The sequence below is a fragment of the Carettochelys insculpta genome, chromosome 4, assembly GCF_033958435.1.
Source record: "Carettochelys insculpta isolate YL-2023 chromosome 4, ASM3395843v1, whole genome shotgun sequence".
NCBI lineage: Eukaryota > Metazoa > Chordata > Testudines > Carettochelyidae > Carettochelys > Carettochelys insculpta.
This window is the reverse complement of record NC_134140.1, coordinates 49,497,046-49,515,948: the sequence shown is the minus strand read 5'-3', so window position 1 is coordinate 49,515,948 and position 18,903 is coordinate 49,497,046. Positions and strand designations below refer to the sequence as shown.

The window sequence follows — 18,903 nt, the reverse complement described above, 5'->3', positions numbered from 1 at the left end:
AAGAAGTAGCATGTCCTGCCCTGTGCAGAGCGGTTTCCTCCCTGCACAGGATTTAGCAGGAGAGGCTGAGAAACTTCTTTTCTGTGCTTCACATTTGTACAGAGCAGCCCCTCCCCATAGGTGTCTTGCAGCTGATGGGCTGCCCCCATCCCACCACACCACATGCCAGCTGTGCAGTGCAGACCATGCTGCCATACAGCAGCATGTCCTGGCCTGCATGCAGTGAAGGCTTCTGCACTTCACATTTTCCAGGGGCTCACCAAGTGCCGGGGGGCGTTGCTGGCCCCTGTGAGGCAACCATGGGGATAGCTAATAAGAAACCAGGTGACTGCATCATGTCAACAGGAGCCTCAGCTGACCCCTGATTTCAGTTGGGGAGCCAGCCACCCCAATGTACCTATTTTCAAGTCTGACCCCCGCATCTAGGCACACAAGTGACAGAGCACTGTCAGCAGATGACAGGGGGACTGGCCCGGCAGAGAGCAGCATGTATTTTCTGGGCTGTCCCCCCCGCCATCTAATGAGAAACCAGGTGACTGCACCATGTGAACAGGAGCCTTAGTTGACCTCTGAATTCAGCTGGGGGGCTAGCCCCCTGTCACACCTATATTGGGATGCCCCTCCCGCCTTGGCACACAGGGCCCCCGGGCCCTGCTCCAGTAGTCTTCCTTCCCAAAGCTTGTGTCTCGGGGGAGCCACAGTCTCAGTAGTGACCTGTGGTGTATTTTCACTGGGAAGAAACTAGTTGACGGTACCTATTGACATGGCATAGTCAGCTGGGTGCTCGCATAGCTGTTTTGGGTGATTCCCTCCCTACTTTTCTGCGTGCGATCTGGTTTTAATCCACTGTTGTCATAAACAACATTTTAGTGTATGGGATTGACCATTCCGTGACGTGCTGCCTTATAAAAGATGTTCCTAGATTGAGGGAAAGCTTGTTGAGGTGCCTGTTGACATGGCACAGCCAGCTGGGTGCTCATTTGCATATTTGCAAAGGGTACTTCAGCTTCTGAACACCACCAGCTGTTTGGCTTTCTTTCCATTGGGATGGATCCAGATTCTTCCAGTTTGCTGTTCAGCCACCTTCTGCAGCCCCCCGTCTGGTTTTCTTTCCCCTGGGATTCCCTACTTTTCCTTCTTTCCTTCTGGAAAAGTGGCCATTTGCTTTCCGTGGGAGGGGAATGAAGGCAATGCAGCCTGAGAAGGTGACAGTGGGTGCTTTCAGCACACAATTGGTTAAAAGGTCCATAATGTGGACAACTCACACAATTTCTCTCATCAGGGAAAGAGACTTCTGAAAAATGCCCATTTGTTTGCAATGGGAGGGAATGAGGGCAATGCAACCTGGGAAGATGACATCACATACCCACAAGCACTTGCGGGGCATTTTGTTCCCATAATGCATGAGCAAAAAAAAAACAATGCCATGGGGCTGAGGGAACTGTGGGTTAGGTTCGCCAAAGCACTGCTGAAACAAACTTTGGCAATTTACTGGGGACACGCAAAGTCAACTTTGTGGGCAGGTGCAGACACTCAGCTTCAACTTTATAAAATCTAGTGCCTTGCATGTTGAATAGTAACAGAGAGGAAGCCCTGCTAGTCTATACACTATCAAAACAAAAAGCAGTCAAGTAGCACTTTAAAGACTAGCAAAATAGTTTATTAGGTGAGCTTTCGTGGGACAGACCCTGCCTTAAATATTAAGTCTGTTCTGGTCTGGCTATGGTCTGAAGAAGTGGGTGTGTCCCACAAAAGCTCACCTAATAAACTATTTTGCTAGTCTTTAAAGTGCTACTTGACTGCTTTTTGTTTTTATAAAATCTAGTTTTACAAAGTCAACTTTAAAAAATTCAACTCTGAAAATTAGGCTAAGTTATTTAGATGCCTAACTGGAGACTTAAAATCTTTAGTTACCTATTTTTTCAAATGCTTGTCCAAGCCACAAATGGGAGGTGCTTGCTGTGATAAAAATAAACTGCATATTGCACCCTGGCTGCTCACACTGCTAGTTCAGGAAGTTTCAGTGCTTGTTTTGGCAAGGCTTAAACTCTGCCTTGCACTCCCTCCTCCAGACACAGAAACCACATTCATACCTTAATTTGAATTCCTTGATACTCTTGACTGCTCCAAAGTGATTCTCCACACTACTTCATTTTCATTCTTTATATGCTGGTCATGCTAGAAACTGACATTTTAGAGTCATTTTGTGGCTGATTATTTTGTGACTTTTCCCATTTCATTTCTTCTAAAATTGTAAGTCAGTTGGAGTTGCATAAATAAGCCTGTATACTGCCTTCAGTTTCCATACATATTTGTGTTAAATGTTCATCTGTAATCCTGAGAGCAGAAAAAATACTGTTCTCTTTCATCTCTACAGCAAATCTATTGCTTGCTAGTCTCAGTTTTGCTTTTCTAATATTTTCCTCCATTGTTCCCAGCTTTCCTTTCCCATTCTATGTACAGTATCTTTGTTTTCTAGCATTCATAGTGTATTATTTTGAAATGTTGTGTATGTGCTTGAGCAGAAGACTCAGAGCATGCCTGTGACGTGTCTGTGATGTGGAGCCCTTCAGTGCCCTTGGGTAGTTTCTCTTTCACTTTTCACCATCTGTAAATTGTAGATAACTTAACTCCTTTTTTCTGATTTATCAACCTTGATAACAATTTCTGGACCTCTAACTCCAAAGGAGTCTGTTCTGGTAAGGCTATGATCTAAAGAAATGGCTGTGTCCCATGAAAGCTCATCACCTAATAAATTATTTTGTTCATCTTTGAAGTGCTACATGACTGCTTTTTTGGTTTAACTCCTCCGAAGCGGTGTTGTGAAGGTTGATCAGTCAGTAGACTGTTATCAAGGATATTATTAGTGATTTTTAACTTGTTGAATTTTTTCATTATTCATGTTCAAATATTACTCATGTTTCATTGCAACAAGATATAATAATACGTTTTCTCAGTCACCCTCCTTTGGAGTTAGAGTGAAATCCACCACTGAGGTCAATGACAGAAGTCCCATTGACTTCAGTAGGATCAGGATTTCACCCCCAGCTCTCAGTATTGGCTATCAAAGCAGCTTTGATCTACATGTTCTCGTAGCTCTGCTTTTGACTTACAAAACAGCTGTGTGTCCGTGGGAAAAGTGTGGGGGAAGGATTTTAAAGCTCACACTTGACAGTTAAATCCTTTTTTGCAAAATCTTCCTCTTTCCCAAACTTTTCAGTTTTCTTTTCCTACTAGCCACTCTTGGCTGCTGTAGTATCAGAAGTGATTGGTGATGAGAAGCGCAAGGCCAGCTGGAGTCCAGCTGGTCTTGGTAGTGACTCATATTATGGCTGTTTAGTGGCCTATGTGCAATAAGATAGTGGGCCTCCACTTAGTTCCTTGAGGAACATTGTCAAGACCACAAAAATGACTTCCAGAGCTGACACTAAATGGAACCTTTGTGGACAGTTTTAGCAGAGAAGCCCGGAGCTCAGCGAACTGAGAATTAACAATATTCATCCATAGAAGCAGAGTTGAAGTCTGTTGGCGAGCAGAGTGGAAAAGCTTACACTTGCATTGTCTATACGGTTCTCTGTATGTAAATGGATGACTTCATTCTCCCAAGCTGTCACGTTGATCCTGTTCCAAGCATTTAATTCACTAAGTTCTACTGTAATTTGTGTAATTAAATTCTGATTCTACATTTCTTCTGTAATTTGAATGCAGATATATAGTACCCGTGCCCTCTCCTGAATTGTCCTTTGGTGTTAAACAGCTTATGTGTTTGAGCCCAGGGAGGACTGACTTAATTTTTATGCATGTGCTGGGATCCATCAGGGTTGAAGGTCATATCCCATAATACCACTTCAGTTCTGATTGTTATGCCTCTTCCTTAACTAGCTGATAAGTATGAAGTCCTGCATACAAGTAGTAACGATACTTAGATGCACATGAACTATTATGAAACATGGGGTTATGCAGTGTCAACATAGCCTTGCAGGCTAACAAATTTATTAGATCATGAGCTTTTGTGGGCAAAAAGCCACTTCCTCAGATGAAAATACAGAGAGGAAAAACAGAATCCCCGGTTTATATGAGGATGAGCGGGGAGAAGGAAGGAAAATAAGGGTTACCTGTGACTAGTCAGAGTCCCCACAAAGACATGTGTTTAGGTCACCTGATGTAACGTATGTTCTTACATTAGTCTGCTAGAAAAAGAGAGGGATAATACTCCTCTGGTGTAGATCAAAAGAACAAAGGTGAGATTTTCAGTAGCTTGAAAAATGGTGCTGTCTTCTGTTTGCGCACACGTGCACACACACACACACACACACACACTTTTGACACTCCATCATCTCTTTTCTTTCTTTGTCTCTTGCTGAAGCGTAATGGTTCAAGTGAGCTGACATTGTACACATACCAAAAAAAGCAACATTCATAATGAGATCATGCTGCTGGGATTTATTGTTGATAACTTTTATTTCTGCTCAGCATTCTGCTTGTGCTCATGGAACAACTCCCACCAGTTTAGTATCGTGGTTTTCAGGGTTGGGGGTGGGGGGGGTTTGTTGGTTTTTGTTTTTGTTTTTTTTACAGACACTGTCACAGTTCTGATCACAGCTGCAATATGCCTCGGTTGTTCCAAACAACGGCCCTACATTGTGTACCTTAGTGAACTCACAAGCTTTAGAAGAATGTTTGATCTTTCCTGGAGATTGCAGCCTTTTAAGCGGCATTATCTTACTTAAGGACATGTCTCAGAAAGAACATCTTCACATTAAATGACAACAATTACAGATTTATTTTTGAAGAAACAAATGTTTACTTCTAATCCCTGTGCTATAGACTAAGAGACACAAAGTATGATAAATGTCTCAGTTGTGATGTATTCCTGCCAATGGGGAGCTCAAAGGAGGCAATTGTTCCCAGGCTTGGCGTTTCAAAGGTGCCCAGAGCTGCAGGTGCTGCCGCTGCCAAGGTAGCAGCAGCAGTGGCTAGAGCTCCAGACCCCTTTGAATTGCTGTGGCAATGCTGCTGTGTGTAACTGAGGGGTGTGGGGAGGCGCAGTGCCACAGTCAGGACGGTGCAGAGGGCTGAATGCCCTAGGCTCCCCCTTCCTGCCCTTGGTCCTGCCCAGCGCAGAGCCGGGCCCCCTCTCACCTTGCCTTGGCGCCTGCGGTGCCTCTCAGCACCACTGGTGGTAAGTCAAGGGGCCCAGTGTATGGCAGCAGCACCTGTTGTTTAGTTTCCCACCTTTATGTAGATTTTGCCCAAGATGGGAATCTTTTATGTTCAGTTCACACTTTTCTCACCTTCCGTGGAAAAGTACATTGTTCAAGATGGGTCCCTGCATCAGGTCACCTAAACACATGTCTTTGTGGGGACTCTGAGCCCCTCCTACTGGCTGGCCCCATAGGAAAAACAAATCTTCCTACCAGTGACAGGTAATCCTTATTTTCCTTCCTTCTCCTGCCCACTCCCATGTAAACCCTGGATTCTGTTTGTCCTCACCATGTTTTCATCTGAGGAAGTGGGTTTTACCTCATAAAAAGCTCATGACCTAATAAATGTATTAGTCTCTAAGGCTATGTTTACACTGTGTCCTTAACTCAAAACATGATATGCAATTTGTGTGATGAAAATTGCATATCCTGTTTCAAGTTAATTTTGAAATAGGCCATATCAGCATTTGGAGCTGTCTGCACAGCACCAAATGTCAAAATACTGTGCTGTTTCAAGGCATTGCTTACTGTTCCTGCAACAAGGTGTATGTAGAGGGTTGCTGAAATAGCACACCAGTATTTCGAAAAATATTTCAAAATACCAGGCGCATTTCATACATGTGGAGTAGCTATTTTGGGGTGCCTTAGTATCCTGAAATAGCTCCACAGTGTAAACAGCCTAAGGTGCCACAGGACTGCTTATTATTTGTGAAGCTACAAGCTAACCCCGCTACCCCTCTGAGCCTGTAAAGACATTTACAGATCATTGTCATTATCAATCATTTATTAAGTTTCTGAAGTACTCTTAGTGATTCCCACTTAGCATGCCTAGATGTACGCAAATGGAATATACACATTCAGCAGATTGTAACTTTTCAAATGATACCTTACAAGGAGTATTTTTCATAACCCATTTTCCAGTTATGCATATTCATATTTCCATTAAGAATATGAAATGCACCATCACACCCATCTTCCTGCCCTCAAGGCTCTCAGGCCTTCTCCAGCAGTGGCAGAGAGATAGGAATCATAGAATCATAGGGTTGGAAGAGACCTCAAAAGGTCATCAAGTCCAGCCCAAAGCAGGACCAATCCCAACTAAATCATGCCAGTCGGGGCTTTGTCAAGCCAGGACTTAAAACCCACTAGGGATGGAGATTCCACCACCTCTTTTGGTAACCCATTCTAGTGCTTCACCACCCTCCCGCTGAAATAGTTTTCCCTAATACCCAACCTAGACCTCCCGCACTGCACCTTGAAAACATTACTCCTTGTGCTCTCATCTGTCACCACTGAGAATAGCCTCTCTCTGTCCTCTTCAGACTCCCCCACTTCAGGTGGTTGAAGGCTGCTATCAAATCCCCCCTAACTCTTGTCTTTGGTAGACTAAATAAATCTAAATCTCTCAGCCTCTCCTCATTAGTCATATGCCCCAACCCTCTAACAATTTTTGTTGCCTTTTGCTGGACTCTGTCCAGTGCATCCACAATCTTTTTGTAGTGGGGGGCAGGGCAGTACTGGACACAGTATTCCAGATGTGGTCTCACCCATGCCAAATAAAGGAGAATAATCACTTCCCTAGATCTGCTGGCAATGTTCCTACTAATGCAGCCCAATATGTCATTAGCATTCTCAGCTCCAAGGACACATGGTTGATGCATGTCCAGCTTCCCATCCACTGTAATCACCAGGTTCTTTTCTGCAGAACTGCTGCTTAACCAGTTGGTCCCCACCCTGTAGCAGTGTTTGGGATTCTTAAGTCCTTAGTGCAGGGCTCTGAACTTGTCCTTGTAAAGCCTCATCAAATTTCTTTTGTCCCAGTCTTCCAGTTTGTCTAGATCACTCTGGATCCTATCCCTACCCTCCAGCATATCTACCTCTCCCACTAGCTTAGTATCATCTGCAGACTTGCTGAGGGTGCAATCCATCACCTTAACCAGGTCATTAATGAAGATGTTGAACAAAATCAGCACGAAGACTGACCCTTGGGGTACTCCACTTGATACCAATTGCCAATGAGGCATCAAGCCATTGATGACAACCTGTTCAGCCCAATGATCTAACTAGCTTTCTGTCCACCTTACAGTCCATTTATCCAATCCATACTTCTTTAACTTCCTGGAAAGGAAAGAATACCATGAGAGACTGTATCAAAAGCTTTGCTAAGCTCCAGGTATATCACATCCACCACCTTCCCCATATCTACAGAGCCATTTACTTCATCATAGAAGGCATGACTGATCAGGCATTATTTGTCTTTGGTGAATCCATGTGGACTATTACTGATCACCTTCTTAGTGCTAACGTGGGTCACAGCCCTCTGCGGTATAATTCGGACTCTGAGGTCACTCAGCTGCAGGACACTCAGCTAAAGGGACATGCCTCAAGCCTCAGAGGGACTTGAACCTCTGATAAATCAATCTTACTCTTTATAAACTTTTATAAAAGGTAAGCTCATGTTTGCCCAGTTTCACAGGGTAGAGAGAGATGCACAGACTCCTTGCCTGCCCACCCGCCCCACCACTTTACTGGGTTTATTCATAAAGACAAGTAATTTCAGTAAGTATAAAAGAAAGAATGTATTGGTCATAGCAGACAGCAGACAGAGCAATGTAGGTTCATAAACAAAATAAAACAGAACATGCAAGCTAAGCTTAATATACTAACAAACTTCTTTTATGTAGTATTTCATCCTCACAGGTGTTCTAATAATCACCTTCATAGACTCTCACTTCCAGTCTTACAAAGTCCTGTCCCCCTGTACAGTTTCAGTTGTTTCCGGTAGACATCTTGGATAGCAAACAGGTGTGTCTTGAAGAGTGGCAGCAGACCCAGTTCTTCGGCTTCCTCCTCTATATATAAATTTTGCATTAGGTAAGGATCGTTTATGTTGAGTTTAAACTTCTTTCCAGCTCTTCCAGGAAAAGTAAATAATGTATAATGTATCAGCTGACATGGTCTCATGCTTCCCAGGACCCCTCACAGCCCTTCCTCATGGACTTACAGGAAAAACAAGTCCCTTCACAGATCATTGTTCTGAGTACTGGGCCATTAAGTTCCTTGAGTACTACTAATGACCTTCATTAATAACACAGAAATATACTTCATATTTTAACTTCAGATATAAAAATGATACATGCACCCAAATGGCATGTTCACATTCAGCAGATTATAACCTTTCCAGTGGATATGTCACATTAGGTATCTAACTTAAAGCATATTCCAGTTATGCCATTCATCTTCATAAGCATAGTTTCATAAAGCATACAGAATGCCCCATCACAGATACTGTCTTAATTACATTCATTTTTTGTGAATTTAAATTTTAAATAACACATGAGTTATACTCCAGCTAATATATTCCACCTCTGCATTATTGTAAAAAAGGAACATATTTCTTGGCAATGTCAGGAAGCTAGAGTATAAAGGTTCTGTTCTTCTCTCCATATGCACACAAACGCCCACTGACATGAAAGGTGTGAATAGGGTGTGATTTGTAGGATCATATCATTTGTATAACACAATATTCTTTGTTTTCCTGATTTTGGCAACAGATCATGGCAAAGTTGCTGTATTTTACAGACATATTAGAGCACTGTGAATACATAACAGGCTTCAAAGAACCTGGGATTTTTTAAATTAATTCCTAGTATAAGGGATTGACAAACTACCAATACATTTAAGAGGAGAAGAATGTAATTGTCTTGCTGCCAAAAGGAGAACAGAAGGAGTTGGTTTCCTTCTCATATGGGCTTTATGGACCAACAAAGTCCCAAAACAGACATTTTTCTGATGGATGGAGATGGCTTAAAAGGTGCTCTCTCCTTACTCTACTGTGTCAGCAATAGAGGACAGAGAAAGGTATGACAGACAAGTGTTTTCTCTAAGCTCTGCCACAGAACAGTAGAACAAAAGACCAAACCCTTACTGTAGATCAAGAGTAACTGCAGATTCATTGTCCAGCAAAGGTATGCACCCCTCTTACCCCTGCACCCCGGGGCACCATCTCAGAATTTGGTGGGGAGGTCACCTGTGCATGTTGCAGTAGTGGCGGGGGGCAAGTTGCGGGGGCAGACTTAGGGCAGCAGCTTCAACAGTGTTACTGAGCATGCTCAGTACAGGCCAAGAAGCAAATAGGGGTGGAGATAACAACCCTATCCCTCTCCCCTCACATGCATCACCTCTTTCCAGGGGCTACAAAGGCACTTGAAAACTCTAGTTTTTTGGCAGATCACATAGTAATTAGCTGACAGGAGCACTGTATCTAATCTAATTGTTATCTAAAAGAAAGAAAATTAAAGACATGTTAGACCCACTCAACTATAACATTAACATTAGCAAATCATTTAAGGGATACTGGTTAGGCTGAAATTTTAAGGGCCTAAATTTCACACTCTGTGGGGGAGGAGATCCTAGGAGGCCTGAGAGTGTCTGCCTCAGCTCTAGGAGGGGAGTGGGATCTACTGTGTTACAGCCTAGCGGAGACATCTGGGTTCTATATAAGAACATCAGACTGGCCATCATGGGTCAGATCAGTGGTCCCTCAAACCCCATATCCTGTCTTCCAATGATGGCCAGTAACAGGTGCTTCAGAAAGAGGCCATGAACAGGAGGGGCAATCATCAAGTGATCCATCCCCAGTTGCCCATTCCTCGTTTCTGGAAAAGAGAGGGTAAGGACACCATACCTACCTACATATCTGGCTAGTAGCCAGTGACGGACGTATCCTACTTGAACTTATTTCATTCTAATTAGAACCCTCTTATAGTTTGGACTTTTCCACCATCTCTTGGCAAGGAGTTCCACAGGTTGAGTGTGAAGAAATAATTGCTTTTGTTTGTTTTGAATCTGCTGCTTATAAATTTCATTGAGTGACCGTGTTGTGGTACGTTCGTAAAGGAGTAAATAACATTTCCTTATTTGATTTTTCTGTACCCGTCATAATTTTGTAGACCTCTAAAATATCCCCCAAGCCTTTAGTCATGTCTTTTCCAACCTGAAAAAAGTCAGCCTTTTTAATCTTTCCTCATATGGAAACTGTTCCTTACCCCCAACCATTTCTGTTACCCTTTGTATACCTTTTCCAAATCTAGTGTTAGGATATGTAAGTGTTAATATGGGTCTGGGAAGGCAATACAATAGTGTGGGGGGGCAGGGTCTGGCCAGAGCTGGCTTTTTCCTTGCTGATGCGTAGACATATTTTATTCCTCCTTGCTTGAGGCCTGGAAAGATAGATAAGCATATAGTTGCACCAAGGCTGTAATTTGATGAATGCATCTTTTGTTAACACTTTCTCTTGTGTTTTTTTGTCCAGTTCTCACTCACACAATAAGAATACCTTCAGGGTCACATCCTCTGTACTCTTGGTAACCTGCTGATTCAGGAAGTTTGTAGTATAGAAAGTGTTGATCTAACTGAAAATCCTGTAAACAGAAAATGGAGACAGGTAAAATAATATTCATCACCTGCTTATTAATATTCATTGTAGGGGAGTTAGCATTACTAAATAAGGGTTTTATGAAAGTAGAGATCTATGGGTGAATTTACATACTAAGGTTGATATGAGAGTGTAACTGGTGCAAATTGTTGCTCACTCAGAACAGTGTGTTGGGGGTCTGAGGTAGGATGAGTATTGGCAGTAAAGCAATCTTATTCCATCCTCTCCTCAGCCTCTTGTCCCCTCTCTAACATCCAGTATATCTTTTTTCAGATCTGCATGCAGTATTAAACATGTGGGCACACCATGACTTTATACACAGGCAATATGATATTTTCTGTCTTATATATTTCTCTTCTAGTGATTTCCAATATTCTGTTAGCTTTTCAGATTACCACTGCACGCTGTGCAGATGTTTTCAGGGAACTATCCACGATAACTCCAAGACCTCTTTCTTAAGTGGTAACAGCTAATTTTTGTATGTATAGTTGGGATTATATTTTTCCATGTGCCTTTGCGTTTATCAACACTGAATTCCATCTCCCCTGGGGGTGCCCAATCACCCAGTTTTGTAAGATCCCTTTGTAACTCTTTGCAGGCAGCTTTGTACTTAACTATTTTGACTAATTTTGTATCGTCTGTAAATTCTACCACTTCACTGCTAACCCCTTTTTCCAGAACATTTATTAATCAGTTGAACTGCCCTGGTCTCAATACAGATCAGTGGAGCACAGTCCTATGTGTTCCTACCCTTTGTTTCCTGTCTTGTAAGGTAGTAACAAAGAGGTAGCCATCTTAGTCTGAATTCTAACAAAACAAGCCAGCAGTCACGTAGCACTTTAAAGACTAACAAAATAATGTATTACCTGATGAGCTTTCGTGGGACAGACCCACTTCTTCAGATCAATAGCATTTCCAGTACGTACTCACATTTATATAGCACGGAGGTCCAAAAATGTAAAAAATAGCAAATCAGATGCATGGAATCAGATACACCCATCCCACCCCACCCCTTCAGTTCCATGTATCTGATTTGTCAGGTTTTTTCCATTTTTTGGACCTCTGCTATATAACTGTCAGTCTGCACTGGAAATGCTCTTGATCTGAAGGAGTGGGTCTGTTCTACGAAAGCTCGTCCCCTAATATGTTATTTTGTTAGTCTTTAAAATGCACACGACTGCTGGTTTATCTTGTGAGATGTAAGTCGAGTATCTGGCAATGTAATAAAATAGTGGTGTGCTACAAGGATCTGTGTGGTGACTAGCACCGTTCAACTAATTAACAAATTATCTTGAAAAAGGGTTACCTGAATTACTTGACTGGCAGGTCTTTTGTTATCTTAATCACCCTGCCTCCCTCTGTTTATAAACAAATTCCCTGCCCCAGAGGCAAAGCTGGGAGCCGTGCAAGCTCTGTTGCAGTTAACAGCTGTGTCTAGAGCTAACACATGTGCTTTAAGCAGACCTCAAGTATGAAATTCAAGGGTTCAAACTTCAAGGGGGATACAGACCCCCAAACACATCCCCTGCCCCCCAGATAGTGCCCCTGCCTGCAGCACTTCCAGTTACTCCATAATATGGTGGCACGAGCAATTGTTATCAAGATGACGATGTTCTGTTGGTGTCAAGGTGTCCAAACTGCGAAGAAGAACAAAAGCCAAATTCTGGTTCCAAAGAAAGAAAGTTATGAGAAAAGTCCAACTTGACTGGAGCACCCTTGTCATAATCACTACCATGTGAAAAGTGTTACTTTCTGGTGGCACAGAAGGAATAAACCATTGAAGATAGCTGATGGAAAGAGACTGGAACTGGCCCTGAACTGGAACTCTGGATCCAAGCACCCTCAGACTCCAAACTGGATCCAAAACCTGGGAAATGCCAGTTCCCACTTCTGGGGAGGAAAGCAGAAAATAGGCACCTCCACCAGTGCCCATCTCCCCCAGGTACACTCTTCTTCACCATGGTCTTCCCACAGGCCTTTACTTCAGCTTTATTTCTTCAACAATTCCAACTCTCCATTTCCTCTCACTTCAAAGAGCTACAAGAGCTATCACCCTGTCTCATCACTTCATATATCAGTTTTTCCCTGGTTTCCCCATCTCTCTCTATTTTGTACAGTGCAATTTGATAATCCAGCATGCAAATGAAAAGATATATCCTAGAGCTTTGGATGCCTGTGGTTCTGGTTTATAGCAGAAGCTTCTGATGCTGCTACATTGAACACTAGGGACTGTAACGTGGATTCTACAAGAGACTACAGATTGAAATAGTGGGATCTGAAAAGCAATTATTGTAGCAGTTTAAAGAATGTTAGAAGGATGGTTTTCATAACTATGTGTCACAGTCCTTTTATTCTAATTATAATAATTGTTAAAATTGACTATATTATATCCAAGGGGAGTTTAAAATGGTGTATAATCTATGCCCAGCTGTGCAATGTGGCATAGATTTCTAAAGGTGGAAAGAATATAGCTCTAAAATGGGAAAGGTCAGAGGAGGAAAATGATTTGCTTGAAACTGAAGTACTTGTAATCAACCTGACTCAGTGAAACCCTGGGCAGCATATTTATTACTGATGTCTGTAGAACTACTCATGTAAGTAAAGATGTAGACATATTTAACTGTAAGAAGGGCTGGGGGCACAGTCCTGTCATTTGCACTACTGTCAATTGCAGGATTAAGGGTAGTTTCCTTGTCTGGGCAGATTGTTCACACAGCAACAAGGGAGAGGGGAGCCTTTTTTAAAAACAGGAAATAGTTATTGTAAAGTTGCAACAGTTCGCAGGGGCATTTGAACAAACGTGGTACCTGAAACAACTTTTCAGTCACTTTTCAGAAATTGCCTAGATTTCAAGTGACTTGCCCAAAGACATCTGAGTGAGTGTCAGTTTTGGGGCTAGAACGCAAGAGTTGCAGTGCAGAATACAGACATTGATGTGCCATTGCTGGTTTGCCAGGCAATGAGATGTTAATATTTGGCATCTCTTTAAAGCTGCATGGCTTTACTTCACTTGTTGTCTGTGTTTGCAGCGTAGAAACAATTGGCCACTATTCCATTCATGGCATTTATTCAGCATTGTTACAGGATACCATCTGAAGGCATTTCCAGTGTATGAAGGGCCCATTTGTTGCAGACTAATGCATGTAGGCAGTCCTTTATGCCTAGAGGGAGCCCCACTTATGTGAGTAGGATTGCTGTTTGTTAGGGTCTGCCCATGCAGATCATATTGCAGAATCGGGATGTAAACCAGCAAAACAGAATGCATCCTGTGTCCCCAGTGGTAAATTGTTTTTGGGGCTGAGAGTGGAGATTTGTCTTACACCCACTTTATCCTTTATTATGGTGGTGGTGGCAGGAATGCTGAGGAATGACAGCAGAAAAGTAGGCAGCGGCAGCGGCAGAATTGGCAAGTGCAACGAGCATGTCAATATAAACAATGAATTTCCCAATAATTCCTTAGCTGAGCCATTTAAGTTTAGAAAGCACTGTTTCATTCCTTTGTATGATACAAGTTGGATGGTGTGGTGATTAGAGCCACGGACTAAAATCCTTCCTTATGAAGCCATTGTCTTCCAACTGAATATGGCTTGAGGGGAATAATTTCACCATCCACTCATTTGTGCCTGCACTTTATATCAATTAACAGAGAACTGGGTTAAAAAGTAAAGCCTTAATGAATATTAACACTCCTATCTTTAAATCTGTTTTAAACAAATACATTCCAAAATACTGTGGTAATTAGGAATTAGCATGGATAATCCTGCATATTCCTTGGCAATTCACAATACTTTTTGTTAAGCTGTCTGGTTAGTTTGGCATGGTTAAGAAAAACCTTCTCAGGGCAGGTTTATACTAGGCAGGTAAATCAATTGTAGATATGCAATGCTAGCTGTGGTAATTGCATAGCTAGAATGGATTTATCTGCATTAGATTTACCTGGCTGTCTTCACAGAGGGAAATCAAAAGGAGAAAATCTCCCTTCAACCTCCCTTACTCCTCACAAGAGTGAGGAATACAGGGGTTGACTGCTGATCGTAGATAGTTTGATTTTCTATCTCTCTACCAGGTGCGCAAAACCAAACACTGGAAGATGGACCGTGACTGGGTCAATCTTCCATGTAATCTAGACATACCATTCGTCACTGGACTGTAAGCAAAGGTTTGAGTACTACAGTAAACTCTTTTGTATCCAACAACCTCAGGACTGGGAGGGTTCTGGATATTCAAATATTCTGGATAAAGAGAGGTATATCTAGTAAAGCATAACACTAAAGATAAGCAAGATTAGATATTAAGAAACAAACAAAAATATATGCAGAATACCTGATTTGCTTTATTTACCAACAGCAGTGCAGTAGTCCCTCAAGTTACGCGAGGGTTGCATTCCCACGTACCCTCACATAACTCAAATTTCACTCATGTCGGGGGGCGGGGCAGCTTTTTTCCCCCAGTGGAACACACATTCTGTAGTCAGGGAAGCAGCAGGAGCACCCGGAGCTTCTTTTGAAAGATAAGGCCTGGGGTTGGCGGGGGCAGTTGGGGAGGGTTAAGCCTGGTGGTGGGTTGGGGCCGTGGGAGGGGAGCAGGGGGGTTAACCCTGGGGTGGGTTAGGGCTGCAGTGGGGGTGAGCCGAGGCCATGCGGCTCTTTGGAGGGTTAAGCCAGTGGTGAGCCGGAGCCAGGTGCGGAGGGGGATGAGCCAGAGCCGCATGGCGTGGGGGTGAACCAGGGCAGGAGCATTTGAACCAGGGCCGCGCAGGATCGGGAGGGAGCTGGAGCCACATGCCGGGGGTTTGAACTGAGGCAGGGTGGGCAGTTGAGCTAGAACCACATGCTGGAGGATTGAACAGGGGCCAGGTTGGGGGGTTGAACCAGGGCTGCGGGTTGAGCCGGAGCCATGCACGGGGGTGGCGAGCCCCTGGGTGGCGGGGGGTTTGAACCGAGGCTGCACATGTGGTGAGTTGGAGTCATGCATGGGGGCGTTTGAACCTGGGCCTGGGAGGGTGGTTGAGCCAGGGCCATGGGGAGTGGGACATTAAGTTGCGCTTAACTCGCACTCGTGGATTTCGAGGGCTCACTGTAGTATTGTCCACTGTAAACTCACACCATATTTGCGGTATTTATTTGTATTTACTTTCACTCTACTGTACTTAAGGAAAACATAACTAAAATTTACTTATGCCGGTTATTTGAGAGTTCTGGATAATAGTATGCCGGATATGAAAGAGTTTACTGCATGTTGTGAGTCAGTTTCCTTGCATGGTTTTGCCACAGACTGGCAAAATGAAGGTGGTCATTTTAGCAGGCTTCTATCCCTCAAAGGTCTGGTGACATAACTACCTTCTGTACCTGCTTTGGCAACCAGAATTTATTGCATTGCTGTTAAATTGTTTCATAATCCAAGGTGCGCATGTCGGAAGCACATCCATGGTTGACTTTGCTTACACTCTAGATTTGTGGCTCATTACTGAGCTGTTCTACACTGGGAGCATTCTGTACAGACCTGTGGGTTTCTAAAATCTAAAAATATTTACACTAATTCAAAATTTCTTCCTCATCATCCTTTTCCTGCTGCTCATAAAAAAGAAAAAAAAAGCAAAGACCTTTGCTCACCCAGCCATGTGTTTCTGTATTGTTTCAGGCTGTGAATCATCTCTTCACCTGACATTTGAGAAGGCTACGACTGCAGTGGACAATATTTTTAAGTCTCTCAGGGATGTTACAAAAGCTCGAATGCACATGAAACAGTTTAATTCTGTACATGTCCCAGGAGGTAATACCTGCCAAGTAAGTAGATCATCCTTTTCCCATCTGTGTGATATTGTTCTACAGCTTCACAGAGATGACTAATTTACTTGTGTATGAACACAAAACTAATTCTGCAAACTCACAGAATAGGTTTTTGAAAGTAGGTGTTAGAACTGACATAAACAACAGCAGCCTCCTGAAATCCCTAGTCACTCCTGACTCAATCAAATTTCCCTTTACTTCACTGGAATTCGGTGGGAATTTGCCTGAGTAAGGACTCAGGAATTACTTAATGTTGTGAGGTTGTCTTTCTGTCATTCTGCATCCTCATACACAATTTTTGGTAAACTGGCCTGTCCGTTTGTGGGGCACATCAATTTGTTAGCACCTTGCTAGCAAGAACAGTGTTTAAATGCAGTTTTGTACAAATATGTTGGCACTTTCAAATCTCCAGACTGTGTCTTAGAATAGGCATAGGGTTATAAATTAATTGTTATTGTCATTCTAATGTAGGAATTGAAAGAGATGTTATTTTTGAATAACTTTGTAAATTGCAGCTAAGATTTTAAAAAGTGAACTAATGAGTTTGTGGCTCTCAAGTTTTGGGGTGCCAGCCTGACTCTTGAAGGGTCCAGATTTTCAGAGCATGGGTATCCAGGCACCCAAAATTAGATCTGGCCAGAAAACAAGAATTTTGTTTTGCAAAATAAGTTCAGGTATTGACATCTTGTTTTGTTTTGAACAAAAATGTGACCTTTTGAAATTTTTAACAAATAAGAGAAAGAGAACTTGGCCCAGGAGTAGTCAGTGTCCTGGTAGCTTGCGTATTCACCTAGGAAGCAGGAGACTCAGTGTGATGGGTTGACCTCAGAGATCCCCTTGAGATTGTCGCCTGATGTGCTGTTCACACCTCAGAACATGCCAACCTGCACTCTCAGATTCCCCTCCACCCAGTCCTTTGGTCTCCCCAGCGATGGCACAGAGTTGGGGTCATTGCCTACAGCAAGGCAAAAAAAATGCTGAGAACACAGCATTCAGGTGCCCAGCCCCATGGCGAGCAAAACCCAGATGAATCCATCTCACTGTGCATAAAGTTTATACAGAGTGAGCTCATAAGTTGCCTGCCCCCTTATCAATGGGAGACATACACAGCTGTTTCTCTCCCCCCAACCCATACCTGAGTAGCAATTGACAAAATTGTTATTAATAAACAAAAGTTACTAAGCAAAATAAAGCCAAACCTGCTAGCGATGCCAAATATTCTAAGAATCTCCTTATATGCAATATCTTACCCTGACAGTAATTCTACTCACCTTTTCTCACAAGCTAGGCAGCCTCCCAGCCTGGGGCCCGATCCTTCCCTGTTCTGTCTTACATTATTTTCAGCAGGCATCTTCAGTGGTAACCAGGGCTCTCCTGGCATCCAGCTGCAGCTCCTGTTGTTTGGCTTCGTTCCTTTCAATGTATATTTGAGCCCAAGGAGGGAATCCTTTATATTCAATTTAAACTTTTCTCACCCTGGAAAAGTACAGCATTCAAAATGGATTCCAATGTCACATGACCTGGTCACACGTCTTAGTAAGACCAACCTAGTTGAGGCTCACAGGAGAAGCAAGGCTACTGACTGCTCACTGTTCAAGTTAGGCATATACATATTCAAGAGCAGATTTCTGTAAAGAATATGGGAGTGCAGCATCACACCCAGGTTCAGGTCCTTGCACTATAAATTAGGCAGTATGGGAACTTGAGCCTGTGTATTCCCCATCCTACGTAACTGCCCTCTGCTGAACTATGGGCAGTTCTCTCATTTTGACAAGTTATTCCATCCTGGGCCCAAAAAAGCTTCCTAGGGAAATTTTTTTGCAAGCTTTTATACTCCATGAAACGTTTTGGCTTCCTTAAATGGCATTTTTGATGCAGAAAAATTCAAAAATATTTTGACTTACCTTAACTCATTGGTCCCTCTTCAAAAATCTTAGCTGGTAAGTATTCAGTTATGACGGCATTCAAATTATATCTAACCTCTATTTCATATAATAGGTGTCTGGTTACCTCTGGTTTTCATCTCTGCTCCCAATGTTTAGTTTTAATGTATTTCTGTTGCTCATATGTGGCTTTAAGTGGTATTATGTAGAGCTTTACACTGGATTTCAAGCTTATGAGTGGTATTTCAGGCACTCATTCACTGCATAACTAGATTTGACCCAAGTCTTGGAATGTCTTACTACAGAAAGACTATAGCTAGTGTCTGACGGTTTTTCCTGATCAGCTTAACTTAAAAGAGTGCTCATATATTGTAGAAGACCTGGAAGAGATACATAAACCTTCTTTGATGTGAAGTACAACATTTTTTTCTCACATTGTAAATTGCTGGACAAAAATATCTCTTTAATTATAATAACGACTTGAAAAGTTCCAAGTTACATAATTCCTGCCTAAGTTTTTCACTTTTTCTTTATTGTATGTGTCATAAATGATGCTTCTCTCATTCATCCTTTGCGAAGCGTGAGTGAAA

General features: G+C 42.6%; 1 protein-coding gene across 1 annotated transcript in view; it reads left to right on the top strand.

Moving 5' to 3' along the window:
- Window positions 1-18,903, top strand: part of SCFD2 (sec1 family domain containing 2) — a 287,532-nt gene that overhangs the window by 243,072 nt on the left and 25,557 nt on the right. Inside the window, exon 6 of the mRNA XM_074992763.1 lies at window positions 16,282-16,427. Coding sequence (XP_074848864.1) covers window positions 16,282-16,427 — 146 coding nt within the window. The remainder of the gene's footprint in view (window positions 1-16,281; window positions 16,428-18,903) is intronic.